The 25,735-nt window shown below is 50.1% G+C and overlaps 1 protein-coding gene across 1 annotated transcript in view; it reads left to right on the top strand.

Annotated features, from left to right (window-relative positions):
• Positions 1 to 25,735, top strand: part of ANO2 (anoctamin 2) — a 314,636-nt gene that overhangs the window by 41,974 nt on the left and 246,927 nt on the right. The window contains exon 3 of the mRNA XM_024733224.1: positions 13,691 to 13,789. Coding sequence (XP_024588992.1) covers positions 13,691 to 13,789 — 99 coding nt within the window. The remainder of the gene's footprint in view (positions 1 to 13,690; positions 13,790 to 25,735) is intronic.

Raw genomic sequence — 25,735 nt, 5'->3', positions numbered from 1 at the left:
GAGGGTGGGAGCTTCACAGCCTGTCAAATTACATTTGCAGTAGACGGACGGAAAGGCCAGTGCTTGAATCTAAAATGCTAAGAGAATTCCTGCCCTTTGTGAAGTCAAAGGATCTCTCAGTGGGACTGGACTTTCCGAGCTCAGCCCTATCATTTTATAGGTAAGAATAAGCCGAGCCCAGTGAGGCACAGGTGTGACACCCAAGGCACAGATGGGAAGTGGGGAGCTGGCACAGGGCCTGGGTCTCTGTGTCTCATCAACTTGCCCCTTGTCTGTCCCCACCCCCCTCTTGGGGGCTGAGTGATGCTTGGATAGTGTGGGTCCGAGGAGTGGGAAAGGCCGTGGGCTCTCTCTCCAGGGACCTCTCAGAATCGTGAGTGTCCTGTGGGCTTGGGTTCTAAAGAATCTGCTTTGCGTAGAAGGCACTCGAAAAACACCTTCGTCCCTGGCCTCTCCCAGGGAGATTTTCCAGCACTTTTGACATTTACTTCCCCTCCTGTTGTTCCTGATGCCAAAGGAGACTGAGCTGCAAAGCAAGTGTTCAGTGTTGGCTTCCTTCATCCCTTAAAACACACACGTTTGATGAGAATCCTTGGGTTTAGAGGGGCTCCTGCCCTTCTCCATGGGGGCTTGACTTGGCAGTGGTCCCAGCAGCAGTGAGGTTTCTCTGCAGGGCCAGCGTTATACCTTCTTCTCCTGATCGCTGTTGATCCTGGTTGTTGGTTAGGAAGTCTTCATGTGAAAGGAGGCGGGCACCCCAGGGAGACCACTGGAGCCTTGGAGAAGCCACTCCCCGCATTGTGGTGACATCAGAAGAGTCGCTGTCACACGAGGCGGTGGGGCACGTGCCTCATCGTGTGGCACATGCCACACGCGTCCTTTGTCCTCTGGCTCCAGGACCCTGAACAGCGTCTGGTTTGTGTTCTGGCCCGCAAAGGGTTAAACAGACAACGTGCATTGACTCGGGGGCACCATGCGCTAAGCATCACGCCAGCGTCAGGGGCGTAGAGATGAAGACGGAGACGCCTCAGGTGTGATCTTGAACCACGAGGGCTTGCAGACAGAAATCCTCCTCTTTCCTGTGTTGCTGGAGATAACGCAGACCCTCCTTTCTGTTGAAAGCCTTGCCCGGGCTTAACGCTGATGCCGGGAGGAACCTGGTAAGCTGCAGATCCGGGGCGTTTTCCCCCGGGGGGCTGAGAGTCTGGGGAGTCAGATGTGGAAAAAGGATGCCCACCAATCAAACATGGGGCCACTTGTCACAGATGAGTGACAGGTGAGCAGTCCGGGAGGGCTTCTTGGAGGAGATGTGACTGGAGGCTCACCTTGGAGAGTGCTGCTCAGCCCTGCCGCCTGGGCCCCGGGCCTGAGTCAGCCACTGCTGCACGTGCCCCATCTGGTCTCACCTGCAGGCTTTGAGCTCGGCTTGCTGCCGCTCCCCTCTTGCTCTCGACGCTTGCCACCTGCCTTTCACCTACCCTGAGCCCTCAGCGCCTCAGGCTTTTCCCAACTTCCCTCTCCTCCCCGCAGCCCGGGTCGATGTTTCTGATTATTCCCCCCAGTTAGAGTTACTTGCATTCTTCTGCATCTACTCTCATTTTGTTATTTCCTGTCCCATATTTTCTAAACTCCCCAGGTCCCTTCTCGTTTATTTCCCCATCCTCTCTGGTGCTGTTCGCAGCACCGCCCGGTTTGTTATCATCTGCAGATTTAATTAGCGTGGTTGATGACCCTTTTCTTCCAGACCGGGGGCCGTGGGGAGGGGCGGGCGGCCTCCAGCAGGGCCGGCCCCGCGAGGTGTGTGTGCAGAGACTTGCGGTCGAAAAGCCTGTTTTGGCCACGTAGAGGTTACATGTTCCAAACTGGGCTCTTGGCTCAGAGAGGGAAAAAAGTGCCCCGGGAGCCAGGTTTTTCTGGGAAAGAAGGGAGGATCCTGGAAACTGGATTGCACAAACCCCCTCGATTCAAATTCCTCTGGCCAGAGGACTCCGCTTGCAGAATCCAGTTATTATCGGCTGGAGCACCTGCTTATCCCGAGCCGGGCACCGGGCGAGGTGCCTTTCTCATCTTTTTGCTAATCTTCACAAGCACGCTGTGGGCCCCCTGTTGCTTCTGGGTTATTATTTTTCTCTTTTACGTAAAAGGAAACTGAGTCTCAGAGAGGCTGCTTCACATACCCATGATCGCACAGCGGGTAAATGGCAGAGCGGGGAGTTGAAGCTGAGCCTCTCTGAGCTCTTCCTTTAATGCCCTCTGCTTCTCAGGGACCCCATCTGCTTTACCCCCTGGCCTCCAAACCACTCTAGGCTGATGGGCTATTTTCATGGTACCCTTGGCAGATAGGCTAAATTCTGGATCTTTTTGGGAGCCCACAAAACAATCAGCTTCTCTCTTCTTTTTTTTTCATCACTGTCGATGAGTCTTTTCCTGAGTGTCCCTGATCAGTGCATCTGTATCGAGCCAAGATCTAGGTTTTAGTTAATCGAATAGCCTTTACTCATAAGCCGACTTCTCTAAGCTCTACCTTAATATCTTTCAAGGCTGAGTCTGGTGGGGAGGAGGGCGGGGACAGGTGTGATAGTCGCTAACTCCGGCTTTTAGGTCAGGTCTGATGTTCTGTAGGTAGCACAGTGGTTTCAGCGTCCTCTCTCTGAGCTACAGAGCAGTGATTCTTGATGGAGCATTTTCCTCAGGGAGGATAATTTTTCCTTGGGTGGGACTTCTCAGTACCGTGAAGCATGTTTGGCATCCTTCCCTCCGTCCACTAAAGGGTAGTGATGCTACCCGCTCATTGGGGCAAAAAAGCTCCCACCCATTTCCTAAGGGGATGGTACAACTCCTGTGGTTTGCATAGCAGAGACACAGAGAACATCTCAGGGCCAAGTGGGGGTGGGCAGGTGGAGCTCTGGCCTCCAAAGGTCAACGCGGGTAGCCCCATGCAATATTTGGTCGGAAGAAAGGGTTCTTTGGCCGATGAAAGCTTGTAACCAGGTTGCAGAAGATTTTCCAGCTTCTTTGTACTTGTTCAAAGTCTGCCTCCCTGTATGAGACCTCAGTTACGAAGGGTTAATGACCCCGAGAAGGAGTCGTCCGAGCCGTGCCTTCAAGAAACGTGCTTCCTCTGACCTGGAGGAGGTCACAGCAGCGCTGAGAGGCTTCTCCTTTGTTCTGCTGACCATGGCCTAGACCAACCCCAGAGCAGATGGACAGTCACTGCCTGTCTGCTGCACTTCTTGGTCTTGCTAGAAGGTGGGAAGCGTTCCCTACTCCATTGAGAAGGTGAAGGAGGAGGGCGTTCTCTCAGGGTTCCCTGATGGGGGGGACTTTCATTATCCTTTATCCTGGCAAAGGTATAATGAATCCAGGGGAGTGCACAGGGCTGACCCATCAAGGTCACTATTGTGAGCTTCACGGGCAACAGCGGCATCGTGGGTGGTGTGTCCAGCATGGGCTGCATCTCGGCCCATCTGCGCTCCACTTCTGCAGCCTCGTCCCACTCCTCTTGGTGCCACCCACAGCCTTTTGCACATGGAAATCCCATCATGGTGTTCGAAGTACCACTCAGGTTCCCTCTCCTCCAGGAAATCCTTTCTGGCTCCTCCAGCCTGGAGTCAGCTTTTCCACGGGTTTCTTCTGTCATTGAGAACTCCTGGTTGCATCGGCAGAAAACCCAACTCAACTGGCTTAAGCAGCAAAGGAAATTTACAAGCTCGTGTAATCAGAAAGCCCATACGTAGGTCTGGTGAGGACTAATCTAGCAGCTCAAATGAGGTTCCCAAGGACCCCCTGTTTCTCCATCTTTCTGCTCAGCCTTTTGCAGGGTCCACTCCATCCTCTACTTACTCAGTGGTCCCTTGGCTGACCCAGGGCTTCCGTCGACTGCCACTCTTCTTCCCAGAGTTCTGGCAGAAAGAGAAAGCTGCTCTGTCCTGAAACCCTAGCCAACATTTCCTCACATCTTATAGGTTCCGGTTGCATTACAGACATATTCCAGAACTAGTTGTCGTGGCCAGGGGGATGGGTATGCCGATGGGCTCAAGCTAATTGGTCTGATTCCTGGAGTTGATGGCGGGGTCAGTTCCACCGAAAACATATGGCTGAGATCCGGGAAAAGTATTTCTCTGGGCGTAAAATCTAGCAATTATTGATGAGTGAAAGGGGAAACGGCCAGCAAATGAGCATTGACTAGTCGTCCTGTCCATTTGGACATTAATCACCCCGGTCATGATGTTATTCGTCTGTCTTGTGCGTTAGATATCATTTATCTGGTTTTTAAGGAGACTGGGAGCCGCAGGATGGCTTGTATTTCTTCTGCGTGCCCTTAACTCTTAGCGTACTGCTGGTCACACGGTTGTTACCCAATAAATACTTGTTGAATTGAAATACAATGGGGTGATTGAATAGTAGGAAACAGTGGAGATATTCCTTAGGGGAGAGGTGAGTCACTGCTCAGACAAGGCAAGGGCACGTCTTTTGGAGGGAAGGCGAGGGGAGTTAATGACTGAGAGCATGAAGGTTTTATGGAAGTGTCTTGAGGAGGGAAGACGAGTATCTGAATCAAAACATCGCACGAGTTTTGAGTTAGGAGGAATACGAGAGAGATGGGTACTTTGAAAGGTAACGTGATGGGCTTTTAAACTCCTGGAAATGCTTTTCTCTGAGTGGGACATTTATTACACGGGCCGAAGGAATGCAGGTCCGGAAGGAGATACTGGGCATTCCTGCCCAAAGGTTTTGCTGGCTGTTGAATTTAGTGGTGCTCACTGGTGATCCGTAGGGAGACTCTGATTTATTGTCTAATCTGGGACATTTCTGGTAATACTAAAATGCTGCACTGGATAGAACGATGAGGCAGAAGACATGACCTGGGACCGTCCCAGCCCAGCCAGGACCTATGAGTCATCTTTGGTCCAGGTCTCTATCAGCGGCCCAGCTAGGCGACCCTCTGCCCCTGCCCTGCAGCTGCCTTTCACCTCTCTGGGCTTGGACATGCTTGCAGTGTCCCGGTGGGGTGAGAGGTTGCTGAGAGCTGCTATCTGCAGCATCTGACTCCACTTGGGAGATGTCGACTGTCCAAAATAGTTCTCCTGTGACGACTAGGAAAGGCCGGCATTTTCCTCTGGTCTTTCCTCCAGTTTATCTGTGACCTTTCCCCCTCTGTTTGGGGCTGGGCCTCTGTGCCTGGGGCCTGGTCTTGGGAGAGGCGCCATTCCTTCTGCCAACATCTTCAGGGCTTATGGATTTTTATCCTCTTCTGTGGTAGAAGTTGGGTCTCTGGCTCCTGGCTTCCGTTCCGCCTGTTACTTCCCACATTCTGAATTCCCAAGGGAAACATTCTCCTTTAACTTCACTTGGGAGCGTTTGGGGAAGCCAGGGACTATTGCCACGGTGGGCTCAGCCCTGACGTCTCTCAAGTGGGATCCAAGGAGCGTGGTCGCATCCCTGTGGAGGTCGAGGGCATGTGCCCTGTGGCCCAAGGGGCAGCAGGACGCTCTGCACGTTGAGTCCCGGGGCAGAGATTTGGCACTGGCTGCCCTTCACCTTTGCTCTTAAAAAAACCCTTTCATACACAGCTTAGAATTTGCAAAACACTTCCCTGTGTATCATCTCATTTGATTCTGTTACCATAGAATCAGTATTAGCTTTTGAATACCTATTTATTAATTAAAAGCTAACAATATATAATATATTTTAAATAAATAACATGTTTATATAACATAAATAAACACATTTTATGTTATAAATGACATTTTATATGTTATAAGTAACACATTTTAACGAAAAGTAATATTTTTCAAAAGAAAATAATGGTGAGAAATGTGGCACTGTTTTACATTTTTGCAAGTCTTTATTCCCTAGCCTTATTGAGGTACGTTTGATGTATAATAAACTGTACCTATTTAAAATGATCTGATCTGTTGAGCTTGGGCATATGTACAAACCCATGAAGCCATCACCGTAATCAAGACACTGAGTGTATCTACCACCCCTGAAAGGTTCCACGGGTCCCTCATACAGTCCATCCTTCTCTCCTCCAGGTGGTATTACTATTAATCATTTCAATTATTTTAACATTGCCTATGAGTTTCAAGAGCTTTGGTGACTCGCCAAAAATGGTATGGCTGGGAAGTGACAGAGCTGGGGCCCAGGACCCAGTCTTCGAACCCTAATACCCATGGCCTTCCCATGACCAGTCTGTCCCATGACAATGGTGAAGATTTCCCCCGTTTTCTTCTGTGGGTTTTGGAAGTGGAAAGAAGCCCAGGGAACACTTGATCCCACTCTGTTGCTGACTCCCCATGAGGTCCCCGTCCTTCCAGAGTGCTGGGCTGCCCTGGGGGCCCCTGTGGGTCAGGGATTAGGCGGGGAGCTGGCTGTCTCAGCCCTTGGTGTATCGGAGGGTCTGACTCCTTAACTTTTGCTGGGTTCCCTCCTCCCCAGTTTTTCACCTGGGCTTGAGAAGAGGTTGCCTGGGTGCCAACCGTGGGGAGTACAGCGATGCGTGATGCACAGTTTAAAGCCCGTGCTACCAGGTCCAGAGGTCATCTCTTCTGGGCGCCTGTCCATGTTGGTAGCACAGGAGGCCATCCCCCACTTCCAGGAACTTTTGGTGACAGCTGTTTCCTTTGACAAAATTATGACAAGAGTGGGTGGCTGAGTTTCCATCGCCTTAGGACCCTGGCTGGGTTGTCCCCAGTCTTTGCTTGGGAAGGAGAAGCCTTTTCTGTAAGAGCAGTCTTGCTACTGGTATTTCTTTGGGGGCGGGGGTGGTCCCTGGGGCAGGATTCGGTGGGCCTTCGGTCCTGCCCTCCGTCTTTGCTGATCACTTAGCCATCCTCCCTTTGGCCTGGGGAGGAGAGGGTTGGAGAGGAGGGTCATCTGGGGCCTCCCGGGAAAGCAGGCTTTCACCTTTTCCTCCTCCAGTTCTTCCCTGTGCTTAGTTCCAAGCCACTGTGTCTCTGGGTGGCCCAGGCAGACCCTGCTCCCGGACCATGGGTTGGAGGTTCCTGAAGGAAGTTAAGACTTTGGTCTTAACGATGGCACAGGTAGACCAGGGTGTTCCTCCATGGGGCCGTTGTGAGGACCTTCTCATTTTCTGCTCTGATTTCCTGCTCTCAGGGCTACACCCCACACTCCTCCTTAGTCTGCCCCGGCCACAGTCTCAGTACCGCCTGGTGTAAGTCCTCTAGCTGCGTGGACGTCAACCTCAGTGATCCGAGAACGTGGGAGCCCCTGCGGTTTCGTCTCACCCTCCCCATGGGACCGCATGCCCTTGTTCCTTGCAGGTCCGAGGTGACCCGGGTTGGTGATATCTGGGAGGCGTCTGCCCGCCTTGGTCCCTCTCCATCGTCTCCCTGCCCCCGCGCCGCCCCTGGCAGCCCGCTCTGGGCCGCGGTGTGCTGCAGCGAGTGTTCTCACGGCAGGCTGGGCCCAGAGCGCACGCAGGCGTCCAGGGTCAGCATCGGGCTGGCTTGGCCGGGCTGCGGGGAAGGAGGCTTGTGGAGTATCGGGTTCCAGCGCTTGGCGGGGACTGCCTCCCATTCACTCTCGTCTCCCCGGAGGGGGGACGTGGTCTGGTGAAGCCACATGCGATCTTTGGAAGACAACGAGACGTGAACCATACGGAAAATCTCACCAGGAGTGCGCGGCCTCCGGTCCCTGACAAGGGCTTTGAGCAGTGGCTGCAGCTCTAGGGAGAGGTGTCTGGGAGCGTGGCTCCCCCCACGCCCAGTCCTCTGTCCCCCATCTACTTAATCTCCCGTGTGTGGGGCATAGAACTGCCCTGGACGGGTTGGGAGCCCCCAGAGACATGTGACGCTATCCCTCACAGGCACCATGGCATGGACCTTGATGTCAGGAGACCTGGATTCCATTCCTGGCTCTGCTCCTAACTAGCTGTGTGTCCATAACCCAGCCACTCAGCCTCCTGAGCTCCGAGGTCTTCATCTGCTACTTGAGAAAGATGTGAAGCGTCACTGGAGGGCTCTTCAACTCCAGCATCCTTTGGCCAAGTCAGTTCCTCTTCAGAAATGCACCGTGGTCGTCAGCTGACCCTGCTTTGAGCCGTCAGCATGGGGGTGTTGAATGGTACATGGAAGTCTGATGCCTGGAAGGTAAAGAGACCCACGACTTCTACATTTGAAGTGTCCTTTATTCTTCCGGGCATCCCCGATTCTCCTCCTTAAGGCTGCAGCACCCTTACGAGCCTATAAGGCAGAGAGGTTCCAGGTACGTCCAGCTCCAGTTCAGTTCAGGCTGTTTTGTGAACACCAGGATGAGCTCTTGCTGATGCAGTAGACCTCTAGGGATGGGAGCAGCGCCCTGAAGATGCGGTGAGGACCCCAGGGCTACTGAGAAGAACAGAGACGACCTCCCGCGAGGTTTTTATATAAGGTTCCCGGTCAGGTGGAAACTTGAACAACTTTAGTTGTGGGCATGAGACGAAGATTCAGGAATGACACTTAAGGGTAGCCACTTTTTAGAAATTGGTCACAGGATCTGAACAGAACCAATGAAATCTGTGTGTGTGTATGGAAGTTGTAAGACGTAGTTACTGAGCATTTACTGTGTGCCAGGTGCACGGTGGCTGCTGAGGACAAAGCAGTCAGCAGGACAGACGCAGTCTTTGTCTGCATGGAGCTTAGGTCTGGCCAGGAAGCCAGGCATTAGACACCTGCTTGCAGTGAGTGCAGGAGTGGTCAGTGCTAGGAAGGAGGGGGATGGGAGCTGCGCAGGTAAGAGGGGGACCACGTGAAACTCGGGGCTCAGGGAAGCCTGCCCCGAGCAGGTTCTGAACTGAGAAGCTGGCTGGACCAGTTGGAAACCAGTGAGAAGGGCTGTGTGTCTGGAGTCCAGGGAGGAGGGCGGGAGGGGCTGGTGCCTTAGAGAACATGCGTGTGATCAGGTCTGCTGTTGGGTCAACTTGAGCGAGGAAGGGAGGAAGGGAGAGACTGGCGGATGAGTTAGGGCATGGGCTCAAGGTGGGGACCTGGCTCCGCCTCTTGGGGACCTGGCTCCGCCTCTTGTGAACTCAGGTTTCTGTTGGTTTACTTAGTGGTGAAGGAAACCAGCTGACACACCTTGAAAGACGCTGAAAGAGCTGAGAGTCAGGTGATGGTTGAGGACTATCATCTCCTCTGACCAGAGCACTGACAGCCTCCTCTTGGGTGCTTCCTCCTGATACCCAGGAACCGGAGAAACAGAATTTGTAGGGTTTTATGAACATGGAATCATGGGGAAAAGAGGTATGTAGTTTTGTGAGATGTTTCAGTGGAGCTGGAGGGACGTTCCTGCCCCCTCGTGTGTTTCACATTTGGTAGCCCTGGGGTAGTGCATCCCCAAGGTGGAAGGGTTTGTGCTTTCTTAGAGAAACCTTCGTGCACTGGTTCTCCTTTCTCTGACGACCAGAAACAAATTATACGTTTCAGCTCATTTTACATGAACTTAAATTTTAGTTGCTTGATGAGATTTGGGAGCCCCTCCACTCACTCCGATTACTTAGTTATGAAACCTCTTTTAGGGATGGATTATATGCTCTCATGCCTAATCTCTTATACTTCGTGTTAAATTTTGTGTTGGTTTCGGAAAACAATGCTTTCTGACCGTGTCCTCAAATTCTAGAGATGAATAATACTTGGAACCCATGGTTTCCTTTAGGTCCATGGGACATTTTGAAAATCCTATAGATAAAAAAAACTTCAAGGCAGTAAACAAACCAAGATTTTAATCTAACAGGAACGGTTTTCCCCAAGTCTATTCTATCAGTTGCAGGAGTTCTGTGAAGACCTACTCTGTGTCCAGCCTGTGCCAGGTGCTTGAGGGACACAAACGAAGTGACAGGTACTGTCCCTGTAGTCAAGAAGCCGCCATTTTAGTTGAGTAGAGCGAATCCCCATCATTGCAGCGGCCGACATCTACTGATGAAGAAACCGAGGCTCCCTTCGTTAAGTGACTTGCCCGATGTCCTACAGCTGTAAAATCCAGGATTCAGATCCTAATAGATTCGAATCCAAATCCCAAGCTCATTCTGTTCCCCTCCTATGCCTAAAGGAATCCAAATCCAAGGTAGGATGGAAGTTAGCTGGGCCTGGAGAACAGGGCATTTTTTTTTCTTTTTTAGTTCAATTTATGCTAACTTCCAATTTTTCGATTTCTGGGTTAGTAAAAAGAGCTTCTGCATGTGGTGACGGTTCTGCTGAGGGATTTTCAAGTATTTGTTTGTTTGTTTCCGGGAGACATACATCTCGGTGTTCTTCTTATGAGAAGGTAACAATGTCGCACAGCATGAAAGAAACATGGTGACTAGATGTTAGCGCCAGCACAACCGCATTGCAGCTTTTATTTTCCTTTGAAACAAGTTCCGTTTGTGCAGAATGGCGAAGCAGCATGCTTTGCTGGAGGGAACGAATGCCCCGACATTGGGGAACAATTTTACATCAGTTTAATACACGGTTGGGCTGCAGTCGATAGCGCCTCTAAAATCACTGGGGCTAAACAAGGTGGAGTTTTACCTTTCACATAAAAATCCCAGAGACAGCCCAGGGTGGCGGAGGCACTCCATAGAGTCAGGACCCGACGTCTGTCTTGGTACTTTTCTGGCCTTGACTCTGACCTCGAGGTCTAAGACACTTGTATTCGTGTGTCAGGCTGCAGATCCAGGGGTAGGGAAGAGGATGAAGGGGCGGAAGTAGGCCCCCGCACTTGCATCTTTGCGGGGGCCTACCAGGAGCTGCGTCACCCCTCCACCTGTACCACATAGGCCAGGAATGAGTGTTTCGGTTACACCTAACTTCAGGTGGGATGCAGTCTTCATTCCGGAAGGCCATATGCTTAGTTACAAACTAAAAGGAGAGTGGCTCTCAGGGGACAGCTAGCAGTCTGCCACCAAGGCCACGGGTGGACCCTGGCCCCACCCCCTTTTTCAAGCACGCGCAGCTGCTTCCTGGCCCCACCCCCTTTTTCAAGCACGCGCAGCCGCTTCGTGGACACTTACACACTTGAGCACCACTTCCAGATGAAGTTAACAAAAAAGGGGTTCATCGCCATTTAGAAACAAAGATGAAACCAAATATTTAAAAATCAGTAATAGTCACGATTTCGTCTTAGTGAGAGGGATGGTACTGTCTCCCATCTTTCACTGAAAACATCATTTCTGGGGCCATGATGGAGAGCTGGGACTTCAGGTCAGCTTCACAGATGGTTTCTTTTCTTCCTCTTTCTTTTCGCTAAATTAGAAAAGCTAAAATTACCGTTAGAAGTAGCAGCAAGTGATTGATGACTCTGTCTAGTGGTCCTGGTATTGCGGCCGTAGGTGGACAGAGGGATTGGGGTGAAATCCCAATCCCAGTGAAAGCCGCTTCCAGGGTTTTGTCGGAACTAGGTCCACTTGGGAGCTTGAAGGCTCAGTGTTTCATCTTAGGACTGCCTCTTAGATTCCTCCCATCCTTTGATTCAATTTTAGTCTAAAAGGCGCGTCTTTAAGTTCTGTTGCAGCCCTCGGATGTGGTTTTTAACTATGCAAAGTAAGTGTCCTGTCTGTCTTTGGGATGAGAGGAGAAAACCACCAGGTAGAGCATAGACTGCCTGGATTCGAATACTTTTCAAAATCGTACTACTTGTGTAACTTTGGACAAATTATTTGAATTTTCCCTGCCTCGATTTCCTGAACAATAAAGTGGAGAGTGATATACCTGTGACTATAGTACGAGCCAAAACACACAGCCTCCCTGCCCTGTCCGGGCGCACGATTCATACTCAGTGCAGATGTGCCACAGTGATGGGTATTGTTTTCAGGTATTTGTCAACTCTAGACCATCCGAGACTTTCAGACCACCGTTCAGCCTTCCTGCGAAAGGCTGGTTCCTTCTTCTCCCCAAAAGTCAGCTTTCATCCCCGAAGTGGGGGGAGCTTCTGGACGTCTAAATTATTGAAGACATGGTAGAGTGCCTTCAGAATCAGAGAGACAGTCTTCACTTGCATTACGAGCCCCATAAAATGTCTTTTTATCTTATTCATCGTCTCAAAAACCCGCGTGAGCCCCGTTGTAGACAGTGCACTTTGGTGGGGAAAGCAGTCTTCTCCCTGCTACCTGGTTCTCTGCCTGGCACACGGGGGGATGTGCTCAGATGCCTCCACTGGCATCTTCAATGCTAAACTGGGACCGAGGGCGCGTCGATGGAGACCAGCTGGTCTTTGCCGATGACTTTGCAGAGGAGTGTCACTGCTTTTCTGTGAGCGGCGGCACTCTTGCTGCGTGCAGGGTTGGGGCCTCCTCAGTCCTGGCCTCCATACAGCCTGCTTCACGAGATGCACAGGAAGCCAGCAAACCCGCCTTTCCCCTGTAGCGTGGTCTGCGGGGGGGCGAATGCAACAAGAAACTGAGAGCGCGTCTCTCTGAAGGGCACGCTCACTAGGACCCGGCGCCCACTCCGCCCTCAGCAGCTGTATCCTAATTGTCAGTGGCACTCGGGCCTGCGTCACAGGGGTTTCTGTGACTCCCAGCATTTGTCGGATGAGGGATTTTGCTGTTGGCTTGTTCTGCTTCCTTTGTGAACACAGTGTTTGTAACTCATTTTGCAGGTAGTTTTAGAAGCTTCACGCCAAGAATGGGGCTCTTGCCCATTTTTCCTGCTTGTTTTGGTCTTTTTTCATTTAGTGACAAAATGAATTAAAGTGTTTTTGTTTTTTTTTTCCTTTGTGTGCTTGTTCTGAAAAAAAATTGAGGTTTTCTTTGAAGGTGAGAAGAAACTGATGGCTTCGTGTTGTCATCTGACCAGTTTTTATAGCATATCCTGTGCCCCGGGCCAGATGAGTTGCTGAGTCAATGCAACCTAATTTTCAGATATTCATGGCTGTGTTTCCTTTCCTTACTTTCCATTTTTGGGTGAAATCAGTGCACTCACAGAATGACTTGTCCTGGGACCTAGATTCATAGCTGTATTCACACGGAGCCCTGCCCAAGATTTATGTTTATGATATTATACTGAGTTGTGCCATTTACATGATGAGTTATGTCATTACTTTTAGGCTCAGATGATCCACTTTTGTGATTTGAGCTATGACACAGCGAAATAGTAGAACAAAAATACAAACTTAACCATGAAAATACCTGTGTGGAGACAGGTTCCAGACTGTTCACTGAATCCAGCAGAGGTAAACTGACTAACTGCTGTAGTTACAGTACAGTATAAAATAGGTGATGAGAATATACCATTCAGCACAGGGAATTATACCCATTATCCCCATTATCCTGTAATAACCGATACTGGAATATAATCTACGTAAGTACCGAATCGCTATGCTGTGTACCTGAAGCTAACACAATATTATAAATCAGCTATACTTCAATAAAAAAAAAGCGTTAATGGGATTTCTGTGAAAATTATAATTGCTTGCATTGCAAATCTCTGAACACAATCGTTTTAACTCCCCTTTTCCTCTGAAGTCGCCAAAGCTCCAGGGAGCACACTTCGGGAACCTTTCCCTACTCTGGATGAGAGCATTTCTAGACCAGAAGTGGTGGATGGGGTATGGGTGGGAGGGGGCTGGCCCCGGGTGAGGTATAAAGAGAACAGAACCCAGAAACTGAAGAAATAACAGGTCTGGGCTTCTTGTTTGGGAGAGTTGGGGAATCAGGAATTTAAGCTGTGTCTCCTAAGTGTTTCTCTTTCTCCTTCCTCGTCCCTTACAGAGTAAAAGCCAGGGCTCCGTCTTTGTCCGGATCCACGCCCCATGGCAAGTGCTGGCCCGAGAGGCGGAATTCTTGAAGATCAAAGTTCCCACCAAGAAAGTATGAGCATGTTTCTTCCGGGTCTGGGGCCTCCCGAGGGCTGGCTGGATGCGTGAATAGCTTCGGGAACAGGGCCAGGTGGGGCCTGGGTTCTGCAGAGTTGGAGTCACACTTGTCTCCCTGGGGATGCTAAGTTTGGGACAGCGGAGGAGACGAGGAAGAGATGGGAAGGGAGGGGCTGGGCTTGGGAGATTGTGTCATGTCAGAGCACCGCCAGGACGTGCTCCACGAGAAGCTCACGTTGCCCTGGTCCAGCTTCTTGATTTCTCTGTTATAGCCTCCTTCTCCCTCCCTCCCAGCATGGCCAGGCATTTCTTTAGAGCGAGCGTAGCAATGAGCGCAGACTAGCGAGCCTTGCCGACTGGGCAGGCAGCTTGCGGGGGGGAATAGCGCCAGGCTTGCCATGAAGACACCTCTTCTGGTTGTGACTCTGTCACTAAGTTTGGTGTGACCGTGGCTTTCTGTGAAATGGAAGGTTATTTTTCACTCCGGTTGATCAGAGTCACCTGGGGAAAGTGTCCACAGTGTCCACGCCTGGACCCCACCTGGGGCTTTGATTTAGTTGGCTGGTATGGAATGAGGTTTTAGCATCAGTATTGTGAAAATAAAATCCCGGGGAGGTTTTGATGCCCATCTGGGTTGAGAGCCACACATTCAGATGATTTTTGAGGTCCTTTTCAGCCATTGGAGTCTATGTATATCTTAAAAATTCCCCAAGGAATTCCTGGGTGACAGTTCCCTTGCATAAGAAAATCCAGCAAATACCTCCAAAGATAAGAGAAATGTGTCCACAGATTCACTCTTCTTTTTTCTTACTAGGTGTTTTAGGAGAAAGAGTGGTTATTGACTTTGATTATTTGAGGCGTCTCTAGAAAGGGCCCTGGTTATTGACTTTGATTATTTGAGGCGTCTCTAGAAAGGGCCCAGGTGATACTCTAGTTTAACCATAAATGATCTATAGTTGATCTGTCTCTGTCTCTGACACACACACACACACACACACACACACACACACACACACACACACATCCATCAATAGTTTTACTTCCCAAGTGGTGACCTAGCTTTGCAGAGATCACGACTTCATCATTCTTACTGCCGTTACCATAAATGTTCACCATCCCCGTCATTAACAGAACTACATATTTGCTGCTTTCTACACAACCACTATTACCACCCGCCTTCTCTCATCACCATCTCCACTATCAGTAGCACGGTTAGAGAGAACAAAACCTTTGGATTAGCATCACTGGCTATGTGTACACCATCTTCGCTACAGCAGATCTGTTCTCGTCAAAAATCACTCATCGGATATCGTCATGTGTGATGCTGTATCACGCACCCCTTATTCAAAAAGGATGAATTCTGTGGGTTCTGCTCTTATAGATCTGTTAAGGTGGATAACACACCCGTGGCAGGAGGACAAATGACTGTTGAACAATGAACAAGCATAAGCATGAATATTAGCTACAAACACCTTGCCAGTAAAAGGTGCATGTTTGGGGGCCGCACGCCTGAGTGTCTTGGTTTCACGAGGACCACGCTGTGACCTTCTCCCCTTCAGTCGCACTGCTCAGTTCTCTGTCTCCTGGTTTTTGACCCCTCAGTCCCAGCGCCGCTCTCCTCAGGTGCAGGCACCGTCTTGGCTCTGGACCTCCACCCCTCCTCTGCTGACGGTGTCCCCATTTGATGGCCACATGACCCAAGTCACCTGTGGATGGAGGCGTCTGCTTCCCTCTGGGGGTGCCCTCACTTAACCAGTTTTTTTTCTTCTCCTTTCTCTGGCTTACATGAATATCTAACGTTCTCTTAATCTCTTCGGTTTGTAACTTGCTTCCTATGTTTTTATCTGTGCTGGCTGATCCTTGGAAAGAAGGTGAGCAAACTTTAATGCCTCTGCTATTGCTTCTCTCCCCAGGACAGTCCTTTTTGCGGGAAATACAGAGACTTAGAGCAAGTGTGCACCCTTCCCCTCTCCGCTCTTTGTCCCTTCTTCTCCTTCGCTGCTCTTCCATCCTTCCTCGCCCTCATGCTCGTCCGTCCCTTCTTCCCTCTCCCTTCCACCTCTCTGCTGATGTCCTGAAGCCGTCTTCTAGCCTCCCTCTCTGTTCTTGGAACGTCTGACCGCACCTCTCTCTCTGTCACCTCCTCCTCCACCTTATTCACAGTCTCAGTCCCCAAGTAGTGCTGGTCGCTCTGGTCTCTGCTTGTCCTTCCATGAGCTCATGCCTGCGGGAGCATATAGTTTTCCTTATGTGACACATCTGCCCTCAGAGCTCGTGTGCCCCCATACACTAAGCCTATTGGAACTTACCATCCATCGTTTAGGAAGTACCAGCACTTGGATTTGCAGTTGAGGTGACTAGAACAAGGACGTGTCATGACGCAGCCATCTCTGAGTCGCCTTCCTTCTTTTTCTTTTTTGCATTTCTTTTTTTATCATTTAAATATATCTGACATATTACCTTGTGTAAATTTTAGGTGTACAGCATATTAATTTGATACACTCATAGATTGTGATATGATTGCCACTGTAGCCATAACTAGCCTCTCTGTCATGTTACCTAATTATCCTTTTTAGTGGCTGGAATCACTAAATTCCGGACTCTTAGCAACTTTGATGGTTATGATACACTATTGCTGTGTGTGCTCACCCAGCTGTGCATGAGGTCTCTCGGGCTCATTTACTACCTGCTGCAAGTTTGTGCCCTTAAACAGCATCTGTCCTGTCCCTCCACCCCCATTGCCTGGTAACCACCATTTTCTCCTTGTTTTAACAAGGTTGGCTTTTTAGATAACAAGTGTAAGTGACGTCATACAGTACTTTTCTTCCCTTGACTCACTCACCTGGCGTAACGTGCTCCAGGTCCAGCCATGGTGCTGCAGACGTCAGGGTTTCCTTCTTTCTCGGGGCTGAATGATATTCCATTATATGCATGTGTGTGTGTGTACTTATATATATAATATGATCTTCTTTATGCATTCACCTGTTGTTGGACCCTTCGGTTGTTTCTTCCCCTCCTTCCCTTTTATTTTGGAGGCATAGGGTGGTAGACACTGCATCAGTCGAGTCCTCAGAAGACTGGGCTTCTAGCCTTGGTTCTGCACTCACTTGCTGTGTGATTTGGGGACGTCACCTCGTCTTCCGGAGCCTCAGTTTCCTCATCTGTGATGTGGGCATAGTAACAGCTGCCCTGTTTTTCTTAGAAGGTTGTTGTAAGAATCCAGTTCTTGACTAGTGCTATGGAAACACAGGAGTTTATTACCGTGTCTGTGTTCTCAAACATTTATGTGTGTATTCTCAATTCCTAGTTCCCCAGTCGCCTTCCCTCCTGACGGAATAGGCAGCCAACACTGATGGAGCTCCCAGAGGAAGGGAGTCTGTGGAGAGACCCTGAAGGGCTCAGAAACCATCAGAGCCCCCAGAGTCTACAGCCAAGGGCACAACAGGAAGAAGGCACACACCCAGACATCCCAGCACGGGTTAAATACCGTGTCAAGTAGCAGCCCGTTAGCACAGCCGAGCACAGATTCTGTCTGGGAAAATGCTGGTCCGGGGAGCAAAGCCAGGTGGTGGCGCTGATGCGCACCAGATGTAACGGAAGGAACTTTTCCCCGTAGTGTCTACAGGCCCCGGACTCCACACAGGTGGACCGTTCTGGCATCCCTGCTCAGCCGCAGGGCCCCAGATCTCCTTTGTACTCACAGACTGCAGCGGCTTGTGACTGACCTCCCCGGGGGTGTTGTAACCACGAGAGGAGGATATAACTTGGTATCCCGGGTGGGATGCCGATTCCAGGGGCGGGTTAGACCCAGTTCCTGGGGTGAGAAAGGAGCATGGTGGTGAGGACGAGATGGGGCAGCCTGCAGGGCTAGCGCTGAGTCCAGTGGCGTTTTCCCCTCTTTTGAATGGGCTTGGGAAGTGGCTCCAATGGAAGTAAACCACATTTGCAGACAGCCACGTCCTGGTGGCAGGGGTGGGCGGGGAGAAGACTGAGGCATGGGGTGGGGTCGGTCAGCATCCTCCAGGCTGGTGGAAGCCGATGGAGGTTTGGATCGTAACTCAGCAGGGTCCGGAGAGACTGGGAAGATGGGGAGGAAATCACAACATCAAGATCTCCAACCTGGACGAATCCACAGTAATGCGTCCAGGGACACGGAGTCCTGAGCACAGATATTAACTGTGGGCGGTGGCGGGGGGGCGGGGAGTCTTGGAAGGAAGCCTTTGTTTTCCAAAAACAACAACAGAAGAGCCAGTATTTTGTGAGGGACACTCGGCATCCCTGCACAGGACGGGGGCAGGAAGGCCTGGCCTTTGGCCCTGAGCAACCTGGGACGGTTTGAAATGGATGCTTTCTCACCTCTGTTCTTTACCAAGGTGGTCAATATCTATGTTGATTTATCACTGACTTTTTTTTTTTTTAATTTTTATTTATTTATTTATTTATTTTTTTATGAGGTACATGGGCCTCTCACTGTTGTGGCCTCTCCCGTTGCAGAGCACAGGCTCCAGACGTGCAGGCTCAGCGGCCATGGCTCACGGGCCCAGCTGCTCCGCGGCATGTGGGATCTTCCCGGACCGGGGCACGAACCCGTGTCCCCTGCATCGGCAGGCGGACTCTTAACCACTGCGCCACCAGGGAAGCCCCTGACTTTTTTATATATACGAACGAGCACCCCGCCTCCGGGAGAATTGATGGGGACGAGGTAACAGAGTCCGTTCTGGTCATATTAACGAAAGCGTGTTCATCCAGCCAGAGTCCACTAATTTCGGAAGAAGGGACATGCCTGGGATGGGTGGAAATCACTTTTGTCCAGTCTGTCAAAGTTTTCGTAGCTTTGTTGTTAGAATGATTTATATTACCGGGGTCACGTTTGCTGTTCCCAGGAGCCTGTAAGGACTTTAGCTTACGAGTTCTTCGCGTGCATGTAGATGCTGTTCACCTCCAGCCAGTGGTACCTTTGTAGGAACGCAGGCTCAGAGCTCCCCTCATCTCCCAAACAGGAGTAATGAGTGCCGTGGAGGGCTGCCGTGAGGAGAAGTGACCATGCATTCGGAGGCCTGTCGCAGAGGCGTAGCCTGTCTTACTGCTGTTTTCGGTATCGTCATTCGCGTGTGATGTGTGTAAGGCCTACAGCTGGCCCGGGTCGGGACTGCTCCTCCCTGCTACTTCTCTTCCCAGCAGCATCTGCAGTGTTGGGTCCAGTTCCTGAAATCTGCCCAGGCAGCCAGCAGCCCCCAGACGGGGACTCGCCATAGAGGCAGGAATAGGTGGCCTCTGGACTGCGTGCTGGAGGACTCCTGTTTCATAGAGCGTGGGTCCTTGGGGCATCGGTAAACATAATGGCTCCATGTGCGAGGTCTGCAGCGCGGTCACGGGGAAAGCCAACAGGAAGACTGCTCAGGCCCCACGGCACAGAGGCGAGAGCTCGAAGGCGCCCGTTTCAAAGGGTAGAGACAGCCAGTGGGACAAGTGGAGACCTTGCTCTCCCTCCACGAATCTGGGTTATGTGAGTCACATCTCAGACTATTTCCCCAAAAAGGACTTGAGATGGATTACGACCAAAAGCATAAATACAAATGGATCATTTTGAAAGGGAACAAATAAAAAAGAATCATTAATTTGGGGGGAAGTGGGAAGTGCAGGGGAAATAATGATCATAGAAATAAGAAAATGAGGGTGATGGATGCAAGTAAGACAAATACATTCTGAGCTTCCTGGTAGCCAAGGCAGAAATGACTACGGTTTACGTAATCTGCAGAAATAAGCATCTGTTTGGTAAAAGGAGGCGAGCTTTTTCCTGTTGCTGAAGCATAATTTTATGTAAAGGACATGAACAATATAAGGGACATATTTTCAGTAAATATGAGTTTTATATAAGGTGCTGGAATGTTCTTCCTATGGCCATTTCTTAAACCGATTCTGGGCAAAAACTGAGGATGTCGTGTTTAACTGTAGTTCAGGAAAGGTTGTACTACCAAGTTAGGTAGGTAGATTTCTGCCACGCTAACTCAATTCAGGGATAAAGCTTAGAGCAGAGATGCCATTCAGACTTTAATTCTCTCCGTGGAATCCATGTTTTGAAATATTTTTTTAACCTACTAAACTGCATTTATTAAGGAATAATTCATCTTCTCATGTCCATGAACTGAAAACGTACAGAACTGCCGTTAGGCATTTTCTGGTGAGTGTGAGGAAATCATTGTTACCACGTTGGACTAATATAATTCCAGTTAAAAAGCAGAGAAACGTGACATTTTAGAGTGGCCCCTTAGGAGGAAAACATTAATTCCATTAGGCTTTGTAAATTATTGGACGTTATTCTCAGTAACCTATTACTGGCTTTCTAGACATTCTGATCTGGTAACCATGACTTTTGCAAAAGTTGCATGGGAAGACCCTCCCCCAGATTCTGGTGCCCACCCAGCTTCAGGGGCCAGTCAGCCAGGCCAGGACTCGAGCACCTCTGCCTTCTCAGTTATCCAGAGGTGAGGCTTGGATTAGTAAGGTTTCTCTAGAGAAACGGAGCTAACAGGATATGTGTATGTACATATATCTTACATATATATATATATATATATATATATTTATTATGAGGAATTGGCCCAGGAGAATATGCAGGCTGGGAGGTCCCATGGTCTGCTGCTGGCAAAGGTGGAGCCCCAGGAGAGATGACGATGTAAGTTCCAGTCCAAATGCCAGTAGGCTCGCACCCAAGAAGAGCCAGTGTTTCGGTTTGAATCTGAAGGCAGGGAAAGGCTGATGTCCAGGTCAGCAGGCAGAAGGAGTCCCCTCTTACTTGCAGGAAGGTCAGGCTTTTTATTCTGTTCCTGTCTTCAACTGATTGGATGAGGCCCACCCACATTGCAGAGGGCCGTCTTTTTCATTCAGTCTACCCATTCAGATGGTAATCTCATCGGAAAACACCCTCAAAGACACACCCAAAAGAACGTTCAACCCAATGTCTAGGCGTCCCTGTGGCCCAGTCAAGCTGACACGTGAAATTAGCCATTGCAAGGCTTGTACTTTTTAAAATTTAAGTTAATATTTTTTTGTCTGTGTTGGGTCTTCATTGCTGCACGCGGGCTTTCTCTAGTTGCAGTGAGTGGGGGCTACTCTTCTTTCCGGTGCACGGGCTTCTTATTGCATTGTGGTGGCTTCTCTAGTTACAGAGCACGGGCTCTAGGCGCGCGGGCTTCAGTAGTTGTGGCACGGGGGCTCAGTAGTTGTGGCTCGCAGGCTCTAGAGCAGAGGCTCAGTCGTTGTGGCACGTGGGCTTAGTTGCTCTGCAGCATGTGGGATCTTCCTGGACCAGGGCTTGAACCTGTGTCCCCTGCATTGGCAGGGGGATTCTTAACCACTGTGCCACCAGGGAAGCCCAAGGCTTGTACTTTTAAGGTCTGTAATCCTCTTTGTAGTGGGTTGAGTAGTGGTGTCCAAAAAAGACATGTCACAGTCCTAAGCCTGGAATTTGTGAATTTGATCTTATTTGGAAAAAGATATAATTAGTTATAATTAGTTATAATTAGTTAAGGACCTCAAGAAGAGATCATTCTGGACTTAGCAGGGGGACTCAATTCCAGTGACAGGTGTCGTTATAAGAGAGATTTGAGACACACAAACATGGTGGGGAGAAGGTCACGTGAAGACAGAGGCAGAGACTGGAGCGATGTGGCCCTGAGCCGAGGAATGCCTGGGGCCATCAAAGGCGGGGAGAGGCAAGGAGGCCTTTTCCCTTAGAGCCTTTGGAGGGAGCACAGCCCTGCCGAAATCTTGATTTCAGACTTGTGGCTTTCACGACTGTGAGGAAGTAGAATTCTGTTGTTTGAAGCCACCCCGTTTGTGGCGGTTTGTTATGGCAGCCGTAGGGAACGATTACGGCATTCCTCCGGGCAGGAGAACAATAAGTAGACAGGCCTGGACCTGGTTCTCTGACAGGCTTGTTGGCTTGCTCTGCATCCCAAGAATCCACTTTGCATCTTCTAAGATTGCTTGAAATAGGCTTGCTCACTTCTTGGTGCTGGGTTTTGAGGGTGTTTAGAGGAGTCTTTGTACAAGCGTCCTTCTGCATCTCCTTGGATGTCTCACATTCCGTCCTGCTTTGATGAGATTGGAGAGTCTAGGCGAGGCTCAATTTAGCAGGGATTGTGGAAGGACACTCACTGTGGCTAAGAAGAGCTGCTTATTCAGTTCAGCAACTGTTTTTCCATTTATAGTTCTGTTTCTAACGATCATTGTTGGTTTAAGTGAAAACTTCTGCCTTGGTAAGAGGTATCTGTAAATAAGGATGTTAGCATGTTGTAAAGCTTGACACATTTCATAATTCTTACCTTTGACTTTGAGGAGAAAGGTTCATAAAACCACTCTCGATGAGCAATCAGTGATCAATCAGAACAAACTATCTGAAAATGAAAAATCTTGTAACCATAGATATAAGTTGATAAATAGATAATTAAATGAATTGAGTAAATAGATAATTAAATGAAATGAATTAAATATAGCTAATGCTTCCTATGTGCTGTGTGCTTTGGTAAGAACCTTACGTGCATTATTTGTTTTTATCCTCACAACGGCAGTATGAAGTAGGTACTAGCTTTAGCCTCATTTTATAGATGAGGAAACTGAGGCTCAGACAGTTTAATAAACTTATCTGAGGTCACACAGTTTCAAGGAGGTAGATCGAGGACTCAAACTCATTTTGTCTGACTCCAAAGCTATGCTCCTACCCTCTCACTTTAGTGAAGAATCTATACCTGGGCTGGAGGTGGCATGGTCTCCAAGTGTATTACTGTAGAATGATAGCCTTTTGTTTAAAAAAATTTCCATGGTCTAACAAACTGTAGAAACACAAATATTAAAATTTATTTGACCAATTAAAAGTTCTAAAAACCCTGCAGTAAAGGAAATGGTTCAGCTTTGTTCAGCCCTTTTCCTGCTGAATGCCTGTTAATATCTTGGGAAACCAGTGGTCTGTAGAATGTACTCTGCAATAATCCTAGGCTGGAGTGAACCAGAGCTGTAGCTGTTCACACTGGTGAGTTGTGGGTGGGACCTCCCCTTGCTGTCACTGCCTGTCCCCAAGCATTTGTTTTTAATAGCAGTGGAGCCGAGAGGGTTGGGTTTATATTTGATATCTTTATGGGCTTTTTGGTGCCTGCTCTTTGATTGCCATTTAGATAGGCTGGAAAGAGCGCAGAACACTGTGACTTATCCTTTTTTGTTTTCTGTAATGCTTCTTATCTTCAGAATTCAGAAAAAAATTAATCAGTGCCACCTCCATGCCGTTGTTTCCCTGCGGAACCTGAGATGGCTCCTGGCCAACTTGCGGACATGCACTCAGGCCTGGCAAGATGGCAGGCCCCGGGCTGTTAGCAGACAGGCCTGACTCAGGGCTCACAGACAGTGATGCCAAAAATAGGAAAACGTGTATTCTGGATGCGCAGGCTAAGCGGCCATGGCTCACGGGCCCAGCCGCTCCGCGGCATGTGGGATATTCCCGGACCGGGGCACGAACCCGCGTCCCCTGCATCGGCAGGCAGACCCTCAACCACTGCGCCACCAGGCAAGCCCTGAACTTGAATTTTTAAAATTAACTTGTTTTTAGGCTCATGGTTGAAAAAAAATTGAAAGAGAAGTGGTGCTTTTCCTTTTGAAAGCCTCAAGTCATGTCCAACTGAACTGGGGCAGCTCCTGCCAGATGGGCTGGCTGGGACCTGGACCCTGGGCCCTGTGCAGGTGGCGCTGAGAGCAGAGGGCAGTGGATAGAATTTGTCATCCAATGTTGGGCCCTTCTGAGGGTGAGAGAGCTACTAATAATCCCGCCAGGACAGCAGTGGTAAGCCAGCGCTGTGCTGAGTAACTGGGCTCTTCGATAGGAGATGTGGAAGTGGGTGGCCTGGCTTGGCCATAGCTGCCTCTGTGGGTGGATGGGAGGGGCCTGCGGGAGGAGAGGGGGAGACAGGAGGAGGAGGCAGTCAGCTTCTGGTACCTGGAGCTCACAGCAGAATTCTTCTTACCCAGGAAGAACTGGCCTCGGTGATGTGCTGGTGCATAACGGCTCTTGAGATCTGACACATTTTCAGAAACTTTGCAGGCTGGTCTTTGCACTATTGATGATTGAAATTGGCCACGGTGGGCGTATTTACACCACGGAAATCAGTGAAGGTTCCAAATCAGCCACTCGACCCTCCACACCCAGGTGGTTGGTAAGCATTTACCAGCTTACAATGGATCAGAGCCCCAAGAATGGGGACAGGGTGCACAGTCAGAGTGCCACCATGGACTAGAGCTGTCCTGTGTGGGGACAGGCCGGAACCCGAGGGTGTCGTGTGATCCCTGCCATGGATATTCAAGGGCTACTGGTCGGAGAGGGGCCGCGAATGACGGTGTCTCCGCAGGGCCTCTAAATGGATGCCGTGTCTGTCACCTCTGACACAGAAAGGAACTTCCCAGCACTGCCCACTTCGGCGCTCCGCCCCAGGCACACCGATCCTCCAAGATACCAAGCCTGTTTCCCTCTCAGCGCCTTTTGCTTGCTCCTCCCTCTGCCTGGGGACCTCCAGATAGCGCAGGACGCGTTCTCCCACCGCGACGGGGTCTCTGCCTGGACAGACATCCCCGACCGCCCTGTGTGAAGCGGACCTCCGTCTCTCTCCATCCTCCTCCTCTTGTTTTTTTCTTTCTAACACTCAGCGCTGCTGGATACTGAGTAGCATATTTGTGTCTTTGTTTGATTGTCCCTGTCGGCACTACGCTGGAAGCTCCAGGAGGGCAGGGCGGTTTCACCCTGTCGGCAGCACCTAGAACGGGGCCTGGCACAGAGCAAGCACTAAATCAGTATTTGTTAATGAATGAACAAATGGATCACACGCACCAGGCCTGATTCATTGGTGGTGGCTTACTGGAGAGTGATGCCTCAGGGCTGTCTGTAAGGTCGGGGGAGATAGCGCCATGGTACACGTACCATAGTGGCCATCCCTGATCTGGGTCCTTAATAGCCCCTTCAGTTACCAAAAGCATTTAGGAAGAATCTAATTGTACCCGGAATGGCTGTGTATAAGGGGTCCTAGCCCTTTGAAAGGTCACATTTTTCATCCACCCATCCATCCATCCATCCATCCACCCAGTGAATAGTTATTGAGTATCACTATGTCTGAGATACTCTGCAGGTGATGCAGTGGTGACTACAACTGGTCCTGGCCCCATGTGGCTTCTGCGTGGGGAGGATTCAGAAGTCGAGTAGCTGTTGATGAGCTTGGAGGCACCAACAGAAGAAAAAGAGCAGGACAGACAAAGAGCCAACCAGAGGAGACCAGTTTCGATGGGAGCCAGGGTGCAAGAAGGGGCCATCTGAACTGAGACCAGAGGGCTGGCTAGGAGTTTACCAGGTTGGGGGGCAGGTGAGAACCTTCCTGGGCGAGGGAAGGGCATGTCCTCCAGCCCCGAGGTAAGAAAACCCCGGCCTGTGCGGGGAACCGGGAGGAGGCGAGGCCAGTGCGCGCGGCGTGGAGACTGCGGTGGGGGGTAGGGCGGGGTGACGGCTGAGTCTCTGGAAGGAGGCAGGAGGCATGGCTCAGAAGGGGGCTTGTCAGCCATGTAAGTAGTTGGGAGTTCTCCCACATTTTAAAAGTCAGCAAACATTCATTCACGTGTAGAGGACATACTGGAACAGAATTAAAAACCGTTAAGTGAATCCGGAGTCAGACCTCAGAGAATGTGCATTTTGTGACTATGTCACTGGCTGCATTTGGTGAGGCCGTGGATGGGAAATGGACCCGTAGGCACTGGTGGGGATGGAGGGACTGATGAGCTCCTGTTCTTGGTGCACCCACAGAGGCTCCTTTGGGCTCCAGTTTGCAGCTGAGCTTAGTGGCTCCTGGTGCTGCTTGCATTTGGATTGGTGGGCGGTTTAACGCTCGCTCGCGTGGGTAACTGGGCTTGTGCG

Source organism: Neophocaena asiaeorientalis, unplaced genomic scaffold (assembly GCF_003031525.2).
Source record: "Neophocaena asiaeorientalis asiaeorientalis breed wild unplaced genomic scaffold, Neophocaena_asiaeorientalis_V1.1 scaffold150, whole genome shotgun sequence".
NCBI lineage: Eukaryota > Metazoa > Chordata > Mammalia > Artiodactyla > Phocoenidae > Neophocaena > Neophocaena asiaeorientalis.
Note: the sequence above shows the minus strand (reverse complement) of the source record. Positions and strands in the feature narration are given on the sequence as shown.